The sequence below is a fragment of the Hemicordylus capensis genome, chromosome 1 (assembly GCF_027244095.1).
Source record: "Hemicordylus capensis ecotype Gifberg chromosome 1, rHemCap1.1.pri, whole genome shotgun sequence".
In the NCBI taxonomy this organism is placed as follows: Eukaryota; Metazoa; Chordata; class Lepidosauria; order Squamata; family Cordylidae; genus Hemicordylus; species Hemicordylus capensis.
The window spans coordinates 196,471,393-196,495,689 of NC_069657.1; the positions used below are offsets into that span (position 1 = coordinate 196,471,393).

The 24,297-nt window shown below is 39.9% G+C and overlaps 1 protein-coding gene across 3 annotated transcripts in view; it reads right to left on the reverse strand.

The window, feature by feature from the left end:
• Positions 1-24,297, reverse strand: part of TLK1 (tousled like kinase 1) — a 132,881-nt gene that overhangs the window by 77,002 nt on the left and 31,582 nt on the right. For 2 of the 3 annotated variants that reach the window (XM_053269560.1, XM_053269550.1), the window contains exons 2-4: positions 10,029-10,147; positions 9,613-9,684; positions 3,900-3,975 (exon numbers count right to left, since the gene is read on the reverse strand). In XM_053269560.1, the coding sequence (XP_053125535.1) occupies positions 3,900-3,975; positions 9,613-9,684; positions 10,029-10,147 (267 nt within the window). Of the gene's footprint in view, positions 1-3,899; positions 3,976-9,612; positions 9,685-10,028; positions 10,148-11,783; positions 11,887-24,297 lie in introns of all 3 variants that reach the window. The other variant, XM_053269569.1, reaches the window with a different exon arrangement.

The window sequence follows — 24,297 nt, forward strand, 5'->3', positions numbered from 1 at the left end:
ACTTTCTGTGCCTCGGGTGAATCCCCACATGGCAATAAGCGTCTCTGAGGTCCAACGTAATAAGCCACTTTTCCTCCACTACAAGGGGAAGGAGCTGCTCTAGAGTCAGCATCCAAAAGTTCTTGGCATGGATATATTTGTTCAGGGAACAGAGGTCTAAAACTGGCCAGAGACCACTGTCTCTTTTGGTTAGTACCTGGAGTAAAAACCTGCCCATTCGTCCTATTGCCCTGTTGGACAACAGTTCTTGGACTTCCACTAGCAATGTAGGAGTTGCTGTGGTGGGTTTTATCCCTAGGAAAGGGGAAGGGAAGTGGAACTCTATGACATAGCAAGTCTAGATGATACTTAGTGCCCAGGCATCGAAGGTGATAAGACACCAAGCTGGAAGAAAGGTTGCTAGTCTTATGGGCGTGGAAGGTCCAATGGGGAGGGAGGCCAAAAAGTTAAAAGGCCCTGCTTAGGTTGGTCTTGGCATTTTCCCTAGGAGTGAGGTTGATTCCTCTGCAGGAAAGAGTATTTCTGGGAGAACTGGAAAGATATCTCTCTCTGGTTGGAATGGCCAAATGGGTATCTGAGCCCATCGTACCACTTGAAGTGATGGGACAGTGGCCCACCAGATGCCTCTGGGAAGCCCACAGGCAAGCATGCCTTCTCTCCTGCTATTACTCCCCCTGCAACTGGCATTTAGAGGCATCTTGCCTCTAAGGCTGGAGGTGGCCTATAGCCACGCAGTAGCCATTGATAGATCTGTCCTACAGGAATTTATCTAAACCCCTCTTAAAGCCATCCAGACTGATGGCTGCCACCACATTTTGTGACAGAAAATTCCACAGGTTAATTATGAAAAAGTATTTCCGTTTGTTGGTCCTAAATTTCCCGGCAATCAATTTCATGGGATGACTCCTGGTTCTAGTGTTATGTGAGAGGGAGAAGAATCTCTCTCTATCCACTTTCTCCACACCATGCATGATTTTATAGTCCTCTATCATGTCTCCCAACAGTCATCTTTTTTTCTAAACTTCCCCATCGAAAGGTAGGTCCTTGCTCTTATCCCTCATATCAGGTTGAAGAGATGAGGAGTGAAACCAGGCATGGCGCTTCAAGGAGATGGAACTAGCCAATGTGCAGGACTCTGTTTCCATCAGATGATCGGTTGTGCTTAGAGTCTGGCGTGTGATGTCAAGCTGACTTTGACAGAAGCTGTTTGTATTTATTTAGCTTGGATAGGGTCAGATGTATTTTTTAAATTGTCCTTGAACCCTTCCCAAAGTGAATAATGAAACTTAGACATGTATACTAAGTAGTTGGATATTTTAATTGATATGGACAAGGAAAAGTAGATTTTCATTCCCACAGAAACAAGTTTCCAGCCCTCCTTATTGGTCTGAGCAGAGTGTTTGCGACCAGATTTGCCACCCATAGCGCAGTCATGACAAGAGAGTTCAGTATGGTGTGTTTGAAAGGGAATTTGCAGTTGTCGTCCTGCACTCTGCAGTAATTATCCAATCTTCTGGAGATTGAAGATAGAGAGCAGGAAGCTTCCCATGCTGATTATGCAGAATTTATGAGTACTGTGAACATGAGGAGTGCAACTTGTTGAGACACTGAGGCTATGAAATTTTTAGCCAAATCGTTAACTGCATGAACTGGGGACTTTTGTTGGAGGCCGAGGATCTTAGCGATAGGATTTAGTTTCCTCCACTTGCAAGTTTGAGGGGAGATTTGGAACACTGTCATCCGGTGAAGGATCAACTCAATATAAAATGATTCATTATCCCCTGCTAACTGAGCAAAGAGGCACCTTTTAAAGTGGTGATTCTCTTTATTTAGCACAGGGAGATCAAATGGCTTCTTTTTCCCTCCAAATGGTTTCTTTTTTAGATTGTGAGCCTTTTGGGTACAGGCAACCATTTAATTTAAAATTTATTTATTTACCTACAGCTTTTGGAACTTTTGTTGAAAAGCGGTATATAAATATTTAACATCGCATTATCTGATTCTGAAGAGGAAGTATCATCATCATTAGACTGCTTCTGAAAAAGCCTGCTTTGAATCCCTCAGAGTTAAGCAACTACAGGCCTTTCTCCAACCTTCCATAGCTAGGCAAGATGATTGAGAAGGTGGTGGCCTCCCAGCTCCAGGCGGTCTGATTATCTAGACCCATTTCAAACTGGCTTTCGGGCAGGCTATGGGGTGGATACTGCCTTGGTCGGCCTGATGTATGATTTCCAATTGGGAACTGACAGAGGAAGTATCAATCTGTAGGTCCTTTTGGATCTCTCAGCACTTTCTATACTATTGACCATAGTATCCTTCTGGAATGTCTTCGGAGATTGGGGGTGGGAGGCACTGATTTGCAGTGGTTCCACTCCACGGGCAGATTTCAGATGGTATCTCTTAGAGACTGTTGTTCTTCCAAATCTGAACTTTCCTATGGTGTCCCTCAGGTCTCCATATTGTCTCCGATGTTGTTTAACATCTACATGAAGCCGCTTGGAGAGATCAACAGGAGATTTGGTGCAGGGTGTTATCAATATGCTGATGACACCCAAATCTATTTCTCCATGTCAACATCACCATGTCAACATAATAACTTCCATAAATGCCTGCCTGGAGGCAGTAATGGGCTGTATGAGTGATAACAAACTGAAGCTGAAACCAGATAAGACAGAGGTACTTATTGTGCAGGGTTGGACCTCGGGAGATGATTTTGATCTGCCAGTTCTGGATGGGGGTCACGCTCCCCTGGAAGGAACAGGTACGCAGTCTAGGGTGTCGAGTGTCGATGATCCCATTTTGTGATGCTTGGAATGTGAAGTGGGCTCCTCTTCTCGGTGTTCTCACTTCTTTAGACATTAATGGCCATCCTTTAACACATCATATAGTTTTTTGAATGTAGTCTGTGAGATCAGGGAAGCAGTTGTTGATGGAACCAAAGTCAGCTTTGACATGGTCGATGTTGACATGGTCAGCAATGTCTGGGGACGTGGCATCAAAATCGACGGTCGAAGGGCCTGTAAGTAAACGGTGACTCAAAGATGCAATTCCCTACATTTTCAGGGCTTTTTTGAAAAACATACACAAATCTTGCATGCATGGGTGTTATGGTTTTCCCCAAGGCAGAACAAACATTGCTCATGCTTATCCGAAGAGGAGAGGGCCCCGCGGCAAGAGGAGCAATGTTTATAGGTTCGGTTGTTTTTTAAGAGTCCATTAGTGGCCAAGTTAAGGGAGTGAGGCAGAGAATCGTCTAAAAGTAGTCCAGAGTCAGATATAACAAGTGATTAAACCATATTTTTCCTTTTAAAAATCAAGCAAGAGGAGCAAGTATCCAATTGGAACTGTCCACAATAGCGGTCGGAAAGGAACTGAGCTGGGAAGTGCTCTACCACCAAGGATACCGAGCTCTGGGCACGAAGGGCCAAGCTTCAGAGCACTTTGAGGAGTTTGAAATTCTTCCCCAGGGACTACTGAACAGGCACAGAGCCCACGTTATAAAGGATACCTGATCACCTTTAAGATAATTAGTTCCAAGAATCACACTGGTGCAAAAAGCTGCTTATGTCCCCAACTCAATGAGCATACATTTGAACTAAATCAAAATTTCCACAAGGCTGTTTGTATTTCCACAAGGCAACAACAGGAGAGTTTAAAAGCACAGTTCTCCCCACAGCCACCCCATAATGCCCTGAGGAAGAAAGCGAAGTCATGACAATACATTCTTTCCCCAGAGCATTACTAGAGGGAGCGGGGAAACGAATGGTTGTCCCTTATCAATACCAATGGACTCTGATTGGGATTGTGGCAGATCTGATAAACAGTTATGATGCCCGGCACTAAAAAAAACCAAACCCAGCTCTACCCAACATGCTATAACACATATCATCCAAGTTTACCTTGACTGCTCTCACTCTGGTTCTCTGCTTTCCTTTTCCTTCCCCTGGAAGGCTCCAATTGTTTCTTCTCAGGTGTCTATAAAAAGCAAATCATTCCTTTCAACACAGAACACAGTTCTGCACAGGCACACATTCAACCAGTAGCAGTTTCACATTTCCAATACAAGCCATACATATTCATAGATGTTCTCCAGAATAGCACAAAATCTCCATTTGTACAGAATAGCACAAAATCTCCATTTGTACAGAATAGCACAAAATCTCCATTTGTACAGGCAAACCTCTTTATCCACAGATCTATCATCCGTGGTTTTGCGTATCTGCGGTCAGGTGAATGACATGCGGCCTTGGCATTCATGGAGGAAAACTACACACAAAGGGTTAAGACTCGCATATCGACCTCAGAGGTCATTTTAAGAAAAGGAGCCATTTTCTGGCTCTTCTGCAAAGAAAAAAAGTCCCCACACACATACAATTTTTCATGGTGGGGAGGGGGATTTCTGGGCATAAGGAGGCCTTGTGGAGCACGGTACAGTAATTCTTTTCGCGGGTTTTGCACTTCTTTGACATTTGACTTTTTAAAAAATCCAGGAACCTAACCTCATTTTCCATAGGCATAATGCCTCGTTACTTGCGATAGTAGGCAAGTAACAGAACCCCCACAAGTAACGAGGTACACCTTTATTACCAGATCTTCATTTTTCTTTTACTATATTAATTGTATCTGACAGCATCTTAAGTATTACTCTCATTCTAACAGTTATAACCTAATAAATATTGGCTTAGATCCAATACAGAATACAGCTGCTACTGTTCACATAAGGAGCTTTTCCACCCCCACTCCCTTTGGAAAGCAACCCCTGCATCTCTCCTAGAGCCCCTCAAAAGTGGATTTCCAGATAGGGGAGAACTAGCACTTCACCTCCAATGCACACGTGGAAGTGCCTCCTGCTCATACACTGAGGGACAATGGATCCAAGCCATTATTTTGAATGAAGTTTCTCATTTTAGATCCCAGGCAGCTTAAGTGTTCTTGCCTACATAAATAGCATTTATACTTAAGGAATTCATTTGGTTACTAGAACACAAGCTCCAAACCAAAGTATCTAAACAAAGCAAAACTATAACATCCAAATTATATTCTCTCTATTATTATAAAGCTCAGTCTAAAATTGTATAAAATTCACTGAAGTCATAGCGAACATACTGTATAAAAATTTTAGAAGGTACTGGACCTGGTATATCATTGAATAACTGTATACGGAAACCACTATTTCAATTCCTAAGATATGACAATTAAAATAGAAGCATGATTTTAAGATAAAATATACCATTGAGTTGTTTTGAGCCAACAGCATTTTCTGAATTATTTGTACTTCAACCAGCGTGAAGTAGTGGTTAGAATGCCGGACTAGGACCGGGGAGACCAGAGTTCAAATCCCCATTCAGCCATGATACTAGCTGGGTGACTCTGGGACAGTCACTTCTCCCTCAGCCTTACCTACTTCACAGGGTTGTTGTGAAGGAGAAACTTAAGTATGTAATACACCACTCTGGGCTCCTTGGAGGAAGAGCGGGATATAAATGTAATAAATAAATAAATAAATAAATAAATAAATAAACCCAGTGAGGCACTACCTTGGCGTGGTTGTGGGGCTTGTGTGCTCTGAGGAAGGTGAGAGCTATGCCAGAGGTCCAACCATACTGGACAGGTCTCACCAGAGGAGCCAGACAAAGAGTGCCTCTCCCATCAACAATATGGTGAGACGTAACTTTAATAAATCTATACCGGATCGGTCGTCACCCAGGTCAACAAGGACCGCGCCAGGTGCTATAGTCCCTGGACATCTGGTGGCAAGTGGGCAACAGGACTCAGGATCTTCAGTTGAGCAACCAGGGCTGAAGACAGCAAAGTTACTGGAAGAAACGTCGCTTAACCAAAAAATATATACGAAAAATGCCAACAAGGAAATAATGATCTGCTATTACAAGTCTAGTCCAACTAGAAGAGGTTATTTAAAAAGAATGTACCACATTTGGAAAGAGAAGCATCCAGATACAGAAATAACAGAACAAAGGCTAGCAGACCAGAGAAGATTCATAATAAGAAATAAAGTATTCACAGGAGTAGAGCTGGAAGAACTGCAAAGAGCAACACAGGCTCAAGATATGGAAGAAGAATTACCACCAATTGAAGAAGTTGCTCAGGCGCAGGTGGAGGAGGTGTTGGAAATAGAGGATGCCACTGTTTCTGAACTGTTTCAAAATCAAAACCAGGCAACCACCCCTTTGCCTTCACCTCAAAAACCCAAATGCCGTTTAACAGAAAAACAACAAGAACTAAAGCAAAAAATAACTGAGCACATGAACCAAACAACCACCCGGGTTCGACTTCCAGCTCTAAAAAAAACAGTTGCCAAAAAACAACTTGCTCAGGCATTAAAAGATGTCAATGCTGCACTTGCAGAAATAACAACCAATAATTTGCAAGAAACAAACCAACTAATGTACAGTGCAGCAAAAATAACAACACAAGAGCTTGGATGATCAGTGGACCTGTAAAAAAAGAAAGCAGTACATCACCTAAATGGAAGATTAGATTAGAAAATAAAATCGCCAGGCTTAGATCAGATGCTAGTAAATTGAAAGATATGAAAGACAAGAAGCTGAAGAATGAAAACACCAAACAGTATCTGATCCAAAAATACCATCTAGATTCAAGGAAAATTAGAGAAGTCCTGGAAATAATAAAGCAGCAAATAACAGCAGTGTCAAAGAAGATTAGCAGGTATGAAGCCAGAATTACACAACACAGGCAGAACCTCCAATTCCAGTCGAATCAGAGACGTTTCTACCAAAGCATAGAAGGAGAAACTGCAATAAACATAGAAACACCAAATAAAGAAGAAACAGTGCAATTCTGGGGAAAATTATGGGACAATCCAATAGATTATAATAAAAAAGCAGGCTGGATGAAAGAGGTCAAAAAATGTAACCAACAAATGCAAGATCTAATAATAACACCAGAATTAATAAGTGAAAGAGCAAAGAAAATTAAAATTTTGACTGCTCCAGGTGACGATGAACTGCATGGCTTTTGGCTTAAACACCTAACAAGCCTTCATAAACAACTATCAAAACAGTTCAATCACATTTTGCAAGGAGGTGATATTGAACAATGGCTAACAACTGGGAAAATTCATCTCATCATGAAAGACAGAGCAAAAGGTGCAGTCCCAAGTAATTATAGACCGATAACCTGCCTGCCAACCATGTTCAAATTATTAACTGGAATAATAGCAGATGAAGTAATGCAACACTTATTAACTAACAAACAGCTTCCAGTTGAACCAATAAGACAAGGATTGAAGAATAGAACAATATCGGACCTCTGAAAAGTATACAGTGTACTGTGTTTGATTGGCCAGCAAACTCGCCTGACCTGACCCCATAGAGAATCTATGGGGCATTGCCAAGAGAAGGATGAGAGACATGAGACCAAACAATGCAGAATTGCTGAAGGCCGCTAATGAAGCATCCTGGTCTTCCATAATACCTCATCAGTGCCACAGGCTGACAGCATCCATGCCACGCCGCATTGAGGCAGTATTTGCTGCAAAAGGGGCCCAAACCAAGTACTGAATACATATGCATGCTTATACTTTTCAGAGGTCCGATATTGTTCTATTCTTCAATCCTTGTCTTCTTGGTTCCATGTAATATTCTAATTTTCTGAGATTGTGGATTTGGGGTTTTCATGAGCTGTACGCCATGATCATCACAATTATAACAAATTAAGGCTTGACTTCTCTCGCTTTGCATGTAATGCGTCTGTCTCATATATCAGTTTCACCTTTTAATTTGCATTACTGAAATTAATGGACTTTTGCACGATATTCTAATTTTCCGAGTTTCACCTGTACATCAGGAGAGTTAGAAAAATCCTCAAGTCTAATCTCAATGGCGGGAACACCATACAAGCCATAAACACCTGGGCTATACATGTTATCAGATACACTGCAGGAATAATAGACTGGACCCAGGCTGAGCTAGAGACACTGGATCGTAAGACCAGGAAAATCATGACCATCAATCATGCTCTGCACCCCCGCAGTGATGTAGATAGGCTATACCTCCCATGCAGCTCAGGTGGAAGAGGAATGCTGCAAGTCTATCAAACAGTAGAGGAGGAGAAAAGAGGCCTTGAAGAATATATCAAGGACAGTAAAGAAGATGCACTTCAAATGGTCAATAACGCGAAACTATTCAACACCAATGAAAGAAAGCAGGCCTACAAGAAAGAACAGTCAAGAACCGAGCAGAAAAATGGAAAAAGAAGCCACTGCATGGTCAATATTTGCACAATATAAGTGGGAAATCGGACATCACCAAGACCTGGCAATGGCTTAAGAATGGCAAGTTGAAGAAAGAAACAGAGGGTTTAATACTGGCTGCACAAGAACAGGCACTAAGAACAAATACAATAAGAGCAAAAGTAGAAAAGTCAACAACAAACAGCAAGTGCCGCCTTTGTAAAGAAGCAGATGAAACAGTGGACCACCTAATCAGCTGTTGTAAAAAGATCGCACAGACTGACTACAAACAAAGGCATGACAAGGTAGCAGGGATGATACACTGGAACATCTGCAAAAAATACAAGCTACCTGTAGCCAACAATTGGTGGGACCATAAAATTGAAAAAGTTGTAGAAAACGAAGATGCAAAAATATTATGGGACTTCCGACTACAAACAGACAAACATCTGCCACACAATACACCAGATATCACTGTAGTCGAGAAGAAAGAAAAACAAGTTAAAATAATCGACATGGCAATACCAGGGGATAGCAGAATAGAAGAAAAAGAAATAGAAAAAAAATCACAAAATACAAAGATCTACAAATTGAAATTGAAAGGCTGTGGCAGAAAAAGACCAAAATAATCCCAGTTGTAATTGGCACCCTAGGTGCAATTCCAAAACAACTTGAAGAGCACCTCAACACCATAGGGGCCACAGAAATTACCATCAGCCAATTACAAAAAGCAACTTTATTGGCAACAGCCTATATTTTGCGACAATATCTATAATAACCAACAGTATCGATGATAAAATTCAGCCATCCGAGGTCCTTGGAAAGGACTCGATGTCTGGAGAAAACAAACCAGTCAATAATACCTGCCTGACTGTGTAAACAAGAAATAATAATAATCACTTTCCAGTAATGAGCTATAACACAGAATGCTACTGAAGACAGTAGAATACTGCACATGCGAAAGATAATGTGCTATATGACAAATCTAATGCACATATTTAGTGGACTTATTGATACAAACTTATCAAACCCTGAGCACAGCTTTGGGTGCACACACTCTACACTGCAAACTTCCTGCAAGGTTCCTATACTCATGTGGCAAACTATAGGTTCAGCAAGCAAGTTTGCCCTTAAACTAGAATCAAATTGATCAACTATTTCAAGTTGTGCAGAGAATTTCCCTGTGCATGTCTCACTTTCAATAATGAAGTCTACTGACCACAACTATAAACACAGTGGGGAAGGGCTATAGCTCAGAGGCAGAGCACAAACCTTGCCTACAGGAGGTCTCAAATTCAATCCCTGGCAATTCCAGATGTAAGGCAGCTTCATAGGTTCATAGTAAAGCTACTGACAGATCAAGTTTGGATTAGAAATGCCAGTTTTTTAACATATCGTACCTCTGATTCTTTGTCACTTAGAGATCCCAAGCTTCCAAAACTGTGATTAGAACTCTCATTATTTGTTGAAGCCTGTTAAGAAATGAAAAAATAATCAAATGCTATCTTAAGTTTTTTAAAATAGCAAGTTATACGGAATAATGTGTTACCAACAAAGTTTATGCTGTAGTGGGGGGAAATGACCAACACATTCTGGTCACTATGTAAGCAGAATTACATATTCTGGCACAGCTATCAGCACATGAAATTACTTTCAAGGACTGTGTATGGAGAGCAAGATTGCAGATAGTCAAGTAAACTTGAGTATTTTCTCTTGTCCATTACTGTAACATTTTGCTGGATCACTTATTCTGGAGATAAATTATCACTTTTCAAAGAGAGAGATATTATATTGCATAGTAAAAATAGTGACTTACCTTTGCTCCAACACTACAGCTTCCTGTACTTCCAGTACTGCCACTCACTACTCCTGTGAATCTAGCCTCTAACAATTCCTGCCTTCTTGGATCCAGGCTATGAAGCTCATCCATTGCACCTAGAAATCAGAATGTATAACAGTAAACAGTGTCACATTGCTACATGCAATCTAATTTTCACTGCATGTTAAAATAAGTGAAGTCCACTAGTGCTATGTTCTGCATTGATCAAAGGAAACTTTCTTCAAAAAGGGCAATCTCCTTCCGATAACAAGTAACACCAATGTTTACCCCCTTCTGCAGCAACACTTCTATGGGTATCCTGGGCACAATCCCAATATACACTTACCATTTCAACTTAAGCTGGAAAAAAAAGAAAATAGCCCTTCCCCTGCTCCAAAAAACTATTTGTGGCATATTGCAACTTTTTTTGTGGGGGAGACTTCATGGGTTTGTCTTCTGGAAAACGCAGCTAAGGTTAATACTGCACAGTCCAATGAATTTCTACATCTGCAGAATAAAGAACAGCAGTGCATCTCTTAATTTCCAAATGAAAAGTCTCTGCTCAGTGGCATTACAAAACCTGATGTCAAAGGCTAATCTTTGGCAGAGCACCACTCCATTAAATAAACTCCTGTCATGAACAGAAGTAGAGTTGCACTCCCATTAAGGATACTGTGTGAACATAATTCTGCTTCCATTCACAGCAGAAGCTTCCGATAACTATGCACTGTTCCACCAAAGGTTAGAAACCAAATCAAGGCATCGGAGGACAGTTTATATATTCTAGTGCATAATACATACTATACTGTCTAAGATAACTGACAGCCGTTGTAGAGGACTGGACTTTTCAATCCCTGCTATTTGTTTATATGACTCAAGGAAATAAAACTCAAATGTTGAGAGTGGTTGACATGTAGTGGAGCCAGCAAACTAGTTGCGCCCAAGTCTTGGTGTGCAGCATTGTGCAGGTGGAGGGGGATGGGAATATGACGACTTTTGCTTCTCTCATCTGCCTGCAAAAGCCCTTTTTATTGCCAGGAATATGTCCCTGAGGACAGAGTGACCCCCAGTGACATATTCCTGACAGAGAGGAAGGCTTTTGCGAGCAGATGAGAGAAGCAAAAGTCATCACATCCCACGTCCCCATCCCCCTCCACCTGCACAGTGCTGCACGCCAAGCCTCATGTGCAGTTAGTTTACTGGCTCCTTGCAAGGACAGAGCTCTTGCTCTGCCCCTGGAAGGCTGTGCTGTATGTTAGTCAGTACACTTATCTCTTGACTGTAAATCAAGGTCAGTGTTACAGCTTATTACTGGACTCAAAGAATTAAAGCTTTTACAAGGAAAGACATCCAAAATGTGACTGCACTGGAAAGTGTCACAGAAAGCCCAGCATTCCAGCATGATTTTAAGTCCAGGCAAAGCAAGCAAACTCATCAAGGATGGAACAGGCAGTGGATTTCAAATTGCATGCTATTTTTTCTCTGGAAGAATGGGTGAAAGCAGTTTGCTTTGGAACTTCAGGGATTTGACAAACAGATAAGTCATATTTATTAAAGTTATCAGATGGTAATCTTCTGCAAATAATCTTCTAACATAATGAACAGTGCCCTACTCAGATTCCCATCTCCTCAAGAACAAAAGTACTGCTTATTCTTTTTAAAGCACCACGCACATGGATGGTGCTATATAAATAATAAATACTATTTGCATAATGTGGATTTATTAAAGATGTCAAGACAATATATACTAACATGAGAAAAGATGACATCTTTCAGTCTCTGCTTCATAGAAGTTTTCTGAACTTCAGAAAGTCAAGAAGTAGCTACTGAAATCTCATGAAAAAACTGTCAGAATCTAACAGATAAAAAGGAAAATAATTAGAAAATAAGGCTCAATAAAGAAACTTGAATTCAAACTATTGTTTGGTCAGATATACAGGCTATTTTACAATGACCAGAGAGCGATGTCCTTCACTTCAAAAAAAAAAAAGTGGGAGCGAGATTGTGGTAATATAGAACTGCAATAGAAGTGGCAATTGGTTTGGAAACATGCTATGCCTTCATTAAACAACAGCTAATTTGAGAAAGGTTTTACTGAAAATGCTGAATAAATTTTGTCTAGTGCTTTATAAACTCAAAAAATATATTAGGGAGAATGTTAAGTGTTGGTGTGAAGACCTACATGCATATTTTATGAAATGTGAGATAACGAAGAGATTACTAGAAAACTGGTCTGGGTTTCCCAAGAATTACAGATGATCCTGTACACTTCTGGAAATGAAGATTACCGGATCTACCTAAACTGAACTACCTAAATGGGATTGTTGAGACGGATATCCACATTGTTTCAAATATTCTGAAAGCTGCTAAAATTGTCATTATTAGTTATTTTGGAAGAAAATCAGTAGCAGTGTCAATTACTGGTTTTATAGGATAGCAACAGTGCAATTTTATTTATTTATGATAACCTACTATATTCAGATATGGGATGGCAGGTCCATGCAGAACAAATTCATATAAAAATACTATTTTTACAGCCTTTTGGAATGACAAATGACAGAATGCTATTTGTTCACTGTCATTAGTTTCATTAAGCTAATGTAATCCAAAGATTGTGATCTATCAACTGTATTTTCTGTCTTTCTAGTAGTTGATGAGAAGTAAAAGAATATTACCTCAAGAATAAAAATGGAGCACGAATTACAAGTACCAATTAACCATCACTGCATTTGTAAGAATATCATCAATATCTTCTTGCAAAGTCAATAAAAGTTCTTCTCTTCTCCTTTACCCCGTAGAAATCTAATGTACTATGGTATTTTTTAAACTCCACAAGTAAACATGTACTTTTAACACCGGTACTACCAATATGAAAAAGAGAAAGACAGCATACAAATAGCTATCCAAAAGGTCCTTTGGCAGCTGAAGGTTGTAATGACTTGGGATGAAATATAATTTGTTCATAGCTATAAAAAGACTCATTTGATGAAACCAAACTAAATATACAACAGTGAGAAACAAAGGACAATATATATTCCAAGGACTATGGAACTAGTTACATTCTGAAAAGTGTCAAATTTGGAAGAGAAATTGATGTAGATGCATTAAACCCTGTTGATTTCAATGGGCCTAAGCACACAACTGTGAACCTGATTTCTTGCACTATAGATATTAGGGCTATGCAATCATATTGGTCCGATAGGAACAATATTCCCACTATTGAGTATTATTAGAAGAATTTCCACGATGACAGCAGGGAGTCCCAATAGTTGGAATTCTGACTAAAATCCCTGTTGGAAATCCTTCTACTTCCCATAGTAACATCATAACAAAACCAGCACATCAGCTTGGAGAGACTCTCTCCCCAGGCTGGCTTTGGGCTGGTTTTTAAGGACTGCACCCCAAAATAAGAGGGGCAACAGTTTCCTCCCAGGAAGCACACACTGACCAAGTTATTGCTTTCTGGGAGGTTACCTTGACCCCTCCACCCCCAATTTTTGGGGTGCAGTGCGTATAAACTAGGTCAGAAGCTGGCTTGGAGAAAAGGTTACATAATGATATGCATAAAAACAAACAAACCGAGAGGCCAATATGGCCTCCCCAACACTATTGGTATTGATATGCGGTCAGCACTGCCTGCTATGTTAATGATAATCCCTATTTGAAGCCAGCTCAGAGAGAAAGTCTCTCCAAGCTGGCTTCAGACCTGGATTTAAAGAACTGCATCCCCAAAATCGGGGGGGGGGATCCAGAAAATCCTTTAAATCCAGGAACCACCCTTTAAATCCTTTAAATCCAGGAACCACCCACTGGCCAGTGGGGAGTAGGGGTGTGCATAAGACCAGCTGGTCCGGTTCAGTTTGAGTCTGAACTGGACCCGAACCAGACTAGTTTGGTCCAGCACTGCCTCAAACCGTCCCCCAAGGTTCGGTTCATGAGCTTTTTTGGTATAATACTTAAAGTATTTTTATTTTCTACTTATCCCCTCTGGGGGGCTTCTCCAAGGGGGGGCATGACCCAGCCATGCAGAGGCCCTTTGGGCATGAGCAGCAGCTTCCAAAATGGCCAAGACGATGGGGGTGAGGACTGGAACCAGCCAAAGATCACCCAAACAGGGTGATTTGAGCCACAATGGAAGCCTGCAGGGGGAGGGGGGACCCCCGGAGATCCCCCCAGCCTCAGAGAAGCCCCCAGAGGGAATAAGTATAACAAAAAACAAAATAAACATTTACTGAAAAAGCTCATGGAAACCCCCCTCATAGGAACATAGGAAACATAGCAAACTGCCATATACTGAGTCAGACCATTGGTCTATCTAGCTCAGTATTGTCTTCACAGACTGGCAGCGGCTTCTCCAAGGTTGCAGGCAGGAATCTCTCTCAGCCCTATCTTGGAGAAGCCAGGGAGGGAACTTGAAACCTTCTGCTCTTCCCAGAGCAGCTTCATCCCCTGAGGGGAATATCTTGCAGTGCTCACACATCAAGTCTCCCATTCATATGCAACCAGGGCAGACCCTGCTTAGCTATGGAGACAAGTCATGCTTGCTACAAGACCAGCTCTCCTCTCCTAAATGGCCTCCCTGAATGGCCGGGTGGGGAGGAGCTTCGTTGTTCAGCTGAACTGGGGGGGGGGGAGTGTTTCAGCTTGACATCGAGCCATCAAACTGATCCAGTTCTATGTTGAACCTTTTTGACATCGAACTGGATTGCACATCCCTAGTGGCAAGTTACCTTGGCCCCCTCCACCTCTGATTTCAGGGGTGCTTTCCTTTAAATCCAGATCTGCAGCCAGCTTAGATCTCAGTCCCCGAAAGATTCAGATAAGGATTAATCAGTAAAATATCAGGTTAATGCCAACTGCATACCAACACACACAATGTTGGGGAGGCCGTTATCAGCCTCCCTATTTTTTTTTTTTAAGTTGTGCATATTTCTATCGGATTAGCATTGATCCACTATTTCTGGTGGTGCACAGGCCTAGTAGATACTAACAAGCAAACTAATTGTAAAATGAACTCTTGAAGCCAATTTCACCAGCTTCAGTCATGTAATCAGACACTAATATTTTAAAAAATCTGTTGCGCGGCTTTCATTTTAGAAGCTTTTGCTAAAATTACTATATTGAATTGTTTCTTCAAAACAAACACAATCCATCAGAAAAGACTTTTTTTAAAAAAAATGCTACTGATTAATAAATCTGCTCTTTCGGATTTAAAATATTTGACAATTTGAATCCTAGAAGAAATTACTTTTTAAAAACTTGAAATATTTCATTTTGTTTATGTATTATTTAATATTATGCCGATAGTTCCTATGGTTGAGAATTACAGCAAAGGGTGTTTAAAAGAAGCTAATTACAGTTATAAAATAATGGCATGCTTGCCACAAATAAAAACCATAATTATATTTATTGTGTCAAATTTAAGCAATTGTTAAAAACAATTAAGGGACATTAATTGTTTCTTTTAACAGATTCATTTGTCCAGATGACAGAGTACTTTCCTGTATTCTGCATATCACGGATACCTGGCATACACATAGAGTTCACTTGCTTTTTGTTATTAAATGTTTATCAGTATGATAATTTCAAACATCAAAGCCAATGTCACCTTCTTCTATGAACACAATGCAGGTCTAGTTTACCCTTCCCTCACCCGCTCCCCTGCTACTATAAGAACATGGTAGATTCATTGTTTAAGAGTCAACCAAAGACAAATGAGACATGGAAAGAAAATGAACAAATGACTGAATAAGACTATGTTTTAGAAGAAGACAGAGACAAATAATCAGAGGTTAGAGCAGATGATCAGTATCTGCAAGCTTTATTCACATAATTTATGGAATTCTCTGTCACATGACCACTGAACTAGATTGCTTTAAAATAGAATTAGATAAATTCATGGGCAACAAGTATATCAATAGGTGTTAGTCATGATGGCTACATGTTGAACCCTTGATTGCCAGCTCATAAGAGGCAACAATGAAAGAGGACTATCTGTCTACGTGTCTTGCTTCTTCTACCTAGAGGAATCTAGTTGACCACTGCGTGAAACAGGATGTTAGATTAGATAGATCTTTGGTATGATTCAGCAGGGCCCTTATTAAATTAACAACCTAAAGGAGGATAAACTCTGGTCATAATTAACAAGCATGTCTCATTTTCTGTCTACTCTAAGTTAAAAAAAAGTGTTTGCCTGTAGTGGACAAACACTTTTGAGGTATAGAGTCAAGGAGACTCCAAAGCCAAGTTAGTAAAATAAATTCATTGAGGATCTATGAAAACAAATTTCACATTCATTTATTCTGTATGAAGAACTGGGGTGTGCTTAACACTGAGTAGTATGGGCTAATCTGTTAGTGGAGTTTAGGTACAGAAAGGACCCAATGGCTTTCCAATCATGACGAGTTGAACTAGGTGGCTTTCCTTAATCTCCTCAACTCCTGGATTTTAAGTATAATACTGAATACTTAACATTCAACAGATGTACCATTGTTTCATTCAACAGATCTGCAGCGTTTTCAGATTCTCCCATCCTCAATTACAAGAGAGGATTAAGTATTGTTCCTGTTTCAACAAAGGATGCACAGGGTGTCAAAAGATGTTTTAAGTCTAGATTATTTGGTCCCAAGATAGCAAGGCAGAAGTTTGGTCTCTAATGTATCTCTGGGCAAAATAATTCAGACTTCGTACACTACCAGTTAAAATATATCAATGCTGTACAAAGTTAATCATGTTCTCTTAAGTATAGATATTTGCTTTAGGAAAAAGATTCACTTTTACTACAAAACTGAAAACTGCAACAATGTATCATCAAGCTCCTTGTCTGGTCTGTTTACAATACACTGCAGTCCAGAAACTGCCCTATCAGGCCATCCCAGTGCACAAGGCATACATTTTCATTCTGCACGTTACCCCTTTCATTTTTCAAAAGGATGTTAATTTATATGCTTCACATACATTATGAAGTTTCAATCGATTATGCAATCTACAGGTCAAAGTACCAAACATTTGTTTTACTTCAAGACATGCAAAACAGACACAGACACATAAGCAATGGGAAGACTTATGAAATAACCATTCAAGCAAATGTTCTTCATTAAATACAGCCCAAACATAACAGTTCTACTAATAGCCTTCATGCACATGCTACTTAGAAAAAACTCACTCATGACTTAAGTAAAGCATGACATTAAATTCAACAAGTTCTATTCACAACTAAAGACCTTGTCATTTCTTCAAAAGGACTTTCAGATGCTTCCCATTTTCGGTTCAGTAAAAATGTAGGGGTTTTTTGGGGGGGGGTTTCAATTGGAAAATTCCATGCAAATTTCCTCCTCATCTGCATTGGCTCCCCTCCTCTCCAAAATGCAATTCTGTACAAGTTTTCCTGATGCCCTAAGCAGATTGTGATCAGATTCAGCATTATTTATTTATTATTTATTTATTTGTTTGTTCGGTTTTACAAAATAGCTCACGGCGGTTCACAAACATCATAAAACAGTTAAAATCAATCAATGACCGGGCATAAAATTTTTAAAAATATAATAAAGCAGCTAAAAAATAAAACAATATTTGATCCATTTATGCAGTAAAAAACCTACCTCCACCATATTCTTGTCACTGTATCTCAAAAAATTTAAAGTACTGAAGTAGCAATTGCAAAAATGAATATTTTTTTCACAGAAAAATAAAAGTATTGGAAACTCACTACCACCCTCTGAAATTCAGACACACAGCACAATCCAGTTAGACTGGTTCTAGGATCTGAACTCAAGGAGACTTATCCACTTAAAATCAAAACATTTGTGCTTAAGTGAATTATGGATCTGGTTCTTGATTGTGTTCAGAAGTCCTTTTCAAGAAAAGTTCTTCAAAAATGTGAACTACATTCTGCGTGAAGATTGGGGGGTGCTTAACACTGAGTAGTATAGGCTAATCACACATACACAATATCCTGCCACATAAACCTCACAAACAACACAAAAAGAAAGGTGCCACTCTCAGAGATATATTAGTTTACTACATGCAAGAAACTCTTTACTTGAGAACATTCAAAAATATGAAACTCTCATCTCTGTGCACCTCTCAGCCCAGCAAGTCTGAAATAATACTATTCAAAATTCTACCATCATTCTTCAGAATGGGTTGATAAGTTCTTTATGCTATGAAGTTACTTCAAGGTAGGAGATTAAACAAACTTAAATACAAATTTAGATCTCCTGAAGATAATCATTCCATAATATTTCTGCATTTGTGCAAAAAGAAAAAGATGACAGTAGCCACATTTGCTCATATATGTTTACCAACATGTTTATGCTTGTGTCTAAGGATCTTTCTAACTGAGCTCAAATACCTATACTGTAGCCCAATACGCAAATAAAGTAGAACTCTATCAAGTGACCAGCTAAACCTTAACTACAAGGACACCGCTTATCACTTGCCTGTCAAGTCCATAGGAACAAAAGCTTGAACTGGGAATTAATCCTTAGTGAGGAAAATGTTAGGATACTATATTAGCTGGGAGAGAAACCCTGTGTAGTCATTTGGATGCTAACAACAGGACAGCAACACGTAGAAGTTGAAAACCTTTTAACAGACCCATATTAGTAAACACACCAAAAACATAATGGAGAAAAACTCAATTTTCTCAAGTCTGAAATGCCCAGAAGATTGTTGTAGTTCGATTTTCCAACTCATGAATGCTCAAATTTTAGTTTCAATGAGCCCAGAAAGTAACTATATTAAGTGAAAGTCTAGTAATAGATATAGACTGGCAACTTAAAAACTATACCAATGGGACTAAGGACCACACAAAACTGCTGATGTAAATAAATAAATTTCAACAAATCAATGTTACTAAATTATAAATCACTAGCAGGTGAGGCCTGTTTACTGGGCAGAGTCATTTTGTGTGGAAAATGTTATTTATAGCTTGACCCCAGCATACTCCAGTGTAAAATGTAGTGCATTCAGCTACTTTAAGTGGCAGGATTGAATATGCAAATTTTGGTATCTGTGGTAATCAGAAGTGTGGCTTTATTTTGCACAAAAATTCTCTTCAAAATATATACTATTTTCATGTATGTAAGAGCTTTTTTAAATTAATGTGCTTGCAAAATAGTTTGAAATTTGTAAGATGTCAACTTCAAACAGTATTCATTTTATTGACTAATTACCATATATGGTAAATATGAACCATAGTAAATCTAAACCAAAGAAAGATGATCTGCTTTGGGGGGGCATGAAGTCATTTTTGAATTATTGATCTGATTGAGCATTAAAAATCTGATCAGAACAACAGGTAAAATCTGATTATACTCAAAATTTCTACTAAAAATACAAAAAAGAAATCAAGCCTTTCCCTACATATTCCTGTGTTTTACATATTGGCAGGATTGTGTAAGCAAAATTTTTTATCTGAACATCATCGGGATGTATGACTTTCTGTTGCACAAACACCCAGAAAAACTCTTCAAAATACATACTAGATTTATTAAAAATTTAAAGTAGCAAAAGTATCAAGAAAAGCACACCAATGTCATGCTCTATTATTGTATCTTGGGGCAGATGTAACTTATTAAAACCAAACTAAGTATCAATCAAAATGGTGAGTAAAACCTACAACACATGCAGAAAGCTGGAATGACAAATGTTGTGGAAAAGGTAACTAAATGTAGGTTTTTACATTTGTAAGTTTATTTCCTAAAACTTGATTTCATATACTGAGTTGCATGCTCATCTCAGGAAACGAACAAGTGCCTGCACATAATCTCACAACACAGGTGGGGATGAATGAACTGAAAATTAGTACCTCAAATGAAGTGATGGAAATGAAGTATTATGTGGCATGCATCTAGACAAAGCAATTGAAAGTATGGTTAGAAGATGATGAATATTTTGACACCCACATTTAACTTGCTTCATGGAAACACTAGAGGTTGCTTCTGCAGTTACTTTTAAATCAAATTAGATCTTAATACTCTAGACTTCAAATGTCACATTTGAATAGGAAGGCACTGTGCATTTTGCACAGGACATTTTTCCTGTGCCCAAGGGTCAAATTATATGTGATGCGAAAGATCCATGATTGGACTTTAAGAGGAGCTGCCACAGGACATTTGGACTAGGGACATGGCACTGAGAAAGGCTTGATTCTTCCTCTTGTGCCATTTATCTGATGGAAATTGCATGCACATGCACACACGCACACACGCATGCGCGCAGACACGGACAACCCATTACTACCTGAAAAGGAAAGAGGCAGGCAGAATAGGTATTGTACCTTTCTTTGTTCTATTCCACAGCTAATAGCCTCTACCAGAGGTGGGGAGCGTGGGGAAGTAAGGACACACACACAGCCACTTCAAAGACTTATAAAAACAGATATGACATCCGATCACAGATCTCTCATGTCACATGTCCTTGGCCACAAGTCTTAATATAACTTGCATCTTACCATTTAAAAGCAACACCGACACTGACCATCAGATTCCTGTAGAGCAGGGATTCTCAACGTGTGGGTCCCCAGATGTAATTGGACTTCAACTCCCATAATTCCCAACCAAAGGTCACTGGGAGTAGGGATTATGGGAGTTGAAGTCCAAGAACATCTGGGGACCCACACGTTGAGAATCCCCGCTGTAGAGGAAGAGCAGCCTCTTCAGCTGGAGATGCAGATCCATGTTAAAGCAAGCCTGCACCCCTTTGGTTGTCGGGATTCGAACTGGCAACCTCTGGCTTGCTCGTCAAGTCATTTCCCAATGCACCATTACGTGGCTCAAGGGCAATCTATCCTACTAGCAAAATATAAACTGGTTTGAAAACCATCTCAGTTTCCATGATTAACTCAATGGATAACTTGTCCACAGGGTCTGCAGAGGTAGGCCTCTGGGTTTCAAATGATCTGAAAGCAAGTGGACTTGACAATGATAAAGCTATGCTTCCCTGCTCCCTACTAGTTTTGTATGAGTCAGGGATGGGGGTCCACGAATTTTGGTTTAGCTCAGTAGCCAGACATCATTTGTGGTACCACTAATTACTTCCCTTCCCAAATCCTCTGGCATGCGCTGAGGGCTGAGGAAGTGGGTGAAGGATCTCATTTCACACTAAGCTTCAGAGCTCTGTACAGATATCACATTGCTGAAGAAGTCCTTGCACTATATAACATTTCCTCCCACGCATACTATCCCATCATAATGATGGGTATCTTGCTTGTAAATAAAGCCCAGTTGTGCAATAAAGATACACAAAGCACAAAATGGCTGTGTTTTATAGCTGTTTCCCTCATAAATACAAAGCAATCTTATGTTTAATGAAGACTTTATTTCAGAAACAATTCCATTTTCTACTTTCCATCCCTTTTCTTTCTGACTCCACCCCTCACACTTTCTACAGGACCCCCCACTAGCACAAACTTGTGATCAACAAAACATAAAGGACTGCTAGATAGAATACAATAGGCTGCTTTAATCAGTCATGCCCAACTTTTTTCTAAGCGGTATGCCAATTACAAGCCACCTAATGGTGCAGCAGGCAAGTAACTTGCCTAGGGAGCAAGAGGTTGCAGGTTCGAATCCCTACTGGTATGTTTCCCAAGGAAAAACCTCTATCAGGCAGCAGCAATAGAGGAAGATGCTGAAAGGCATCATCTCCTACTGCACGGGAGATGGCAATGGTAAACCCCTCCTGTATTCTACCAAAGAAAACCACAGGGCGGTCACCAGGAGTCAACACTGACTCAACGGCACAACTCTACCTTTATGCCAATTACACAAGTCAAAGCTTAATATCATTTGCACTCTCAAGATGCAATATGCTCGAGTAAATCAGCTTTTGAAAGTATCAGAGCAAGAGGCACAATTAAGTCTACAGGTGAAACTCGGAAAATTAGAATATCGTGCAAAAGTCCATTAATTTCAGTAATGCAAATTAAAAGGTGAAACTGATATATGAGACAGACGCATTACATGCAAAGCGAGAGAAGTCAAGCCTTAATTTGTTATAATTGTGATGATCATGGCGTACAGCTCATGAAAACCCCAAATCCACAATCTCAGAAAATTAAAATATTACATGGAACCAAGAAGACAAGGATTGAAGAATAGAACAATATCGGACCTCTGAAAAGTATAAGCATGCATATGTATTCAGTACTTGGTTTGGGCCCCTTTTGCAGCAAATACTGCCTCAATGCGGCGTGGCATAGATGCTATCAGCCTGTGGCACTGATGAGGTATTATGGAAGACCAGGATGCTTCATTAGCAGCTTTCAGCAATTCTGCATTGTTTGGTCTCATGTCTCTCATCCTTCTCTTGGCAATGCCCCATAGATTCTCTATGGGGTCAGGTCAGGCAAGTTTGCTAGCCAATCAAGCACAGTATACTGTATACTTTTCAGAGGTCCGATATTGTTCTATTCTTCAATCCTTGTCTTCTTGGTTCCATGTAATATTCTAATTTTCTGAGATTGTGGATTTCGGGTTTTCATGAGCTGTACGCCATGATCATCACAGTTATAACAAATTAAGGCTTGACTTCTCTCGCTTTGCATGTAATGCGTCTGTCTCATATATCAGTTTCACCTTTTAATTTGCATTACTGAAATTAATGGACTTTTGCACAATATTCTAATTTTCCGAGTTTCACCTGTATATGCTAGACATTCTCTCCAGTTGTGGTAGTTTAGGTAGTAGAACACTGCATCATTTCTATACTAAAAGGGTACACTCTTTCTTGGTTCAGCTAGCATCATCTTCACCCAGGATTTGATTTGTTTGTTGCTTTTATGAAATAATGTTTATATTTTACTTTAAGAATGCCCAAAATGTGCATCTGTTCTGCACTAGAGGCATCATTTGATAGACTACTGGTGCTAAAGAGACTTGCATTTAGGGCAGTATATAAATGTGTTGAATGAATGAATGAATGAATGGAGGTAATTGTCAACTGGAGTGATGACACTCTGTAAAAACTTATCATTACTACATTCAACACACATGGATACATCAACACCTTTGTTGGCCCCATGCACACCTTTCAAATATTGTCTGCATTTCATTTATCACAGGCACAGAACAAAGATCTTGTAAGACAAGTATTACACATAAATATTTAGCTAATAAATTCTTCTGTCTGCCATTTAGATCTTAATCAATAAACTTAAACAGGAAGCTGCCTTATACTGAGTCAGACCATTTGGTCTATCTAGCTCAGTATTGTCTACACAGACTGGCAGTAGCTTCTCCAATTTTGCAAGCAGGAGTCCCTCTCAGCCCTATCTTGGAACTTTCTGCATGCAAATGCTCTTCCCAGAGCAGCCCCATCCCCTGAGGTGAATATTTTACAGTGCTCACATGTCTCCCATTCAAATGCAAACCAGGGTAGGTCCTGCTCAGCAAAGGGGACAATTCATGCTTGCTACCACAAGCAGGGAAATGGCTATCATGCCAGAGGTTGTCGGTTCGAATCCCCACTGGTATCTACATCGGGCAGCAGCGATATAGGAAGTTGCTGAAAGGCATCATCTCATACTGCATGGGAGATGGCAATGATAAACCCCTTCTGTATTCTACCAAAGACAACCACAGGGCTCTGTGGTCACCAGGAGTCAACACCAATTCGACGGCACACACTACTTACCACAAGACCAGCTCTCTTCCCATTTCTTGTGAACACAAGATCTATTAAGTACAAGTATACCAGGCTGCCTTAAATACAAGGCAGCAAACAATTTGTCTGCTGGAGGCTGACCAGCTTCAGGAATAACTTGAACAACAAAGAACTACAGGACTATACCAAGGCCCATAGCCAGCTGGTGGCATGGGGTGGACCTGCAAAACCAAAACATTCTCTTTCCTCCCCATCCTCACTGAACATTTTATAACCTGCCTCCCCTGACCAGTGCAATCCACCCCCCACCCCCTGCACCAAAAAAATTGAGACTGGCTACAGGCCTGACTATACCCAAGTATAGAACATAGCTTCCGACCATGAAAGATATTTGTTCATGTTTTTATGAGAAATACATTGTATTTTGTAGCAGTAGCAAGGTAGCAGCTCCCAAGGAAATCTGCAATATTCATTGCAAGAAGTCCTGCATACAGGGTATGTTGTCTATTAAACCATGTCCCTTGACCCTTCATCATAATTTTAATTTAGATTGTAAATTCTTCAGGGTAAGGATCTGAATTTTTTCCTCATTTCTCTAACCCACCATGTACATTGATTATACATTCGTAGAAGCAGTCAAAAAAAGGCCAGGTGTGTG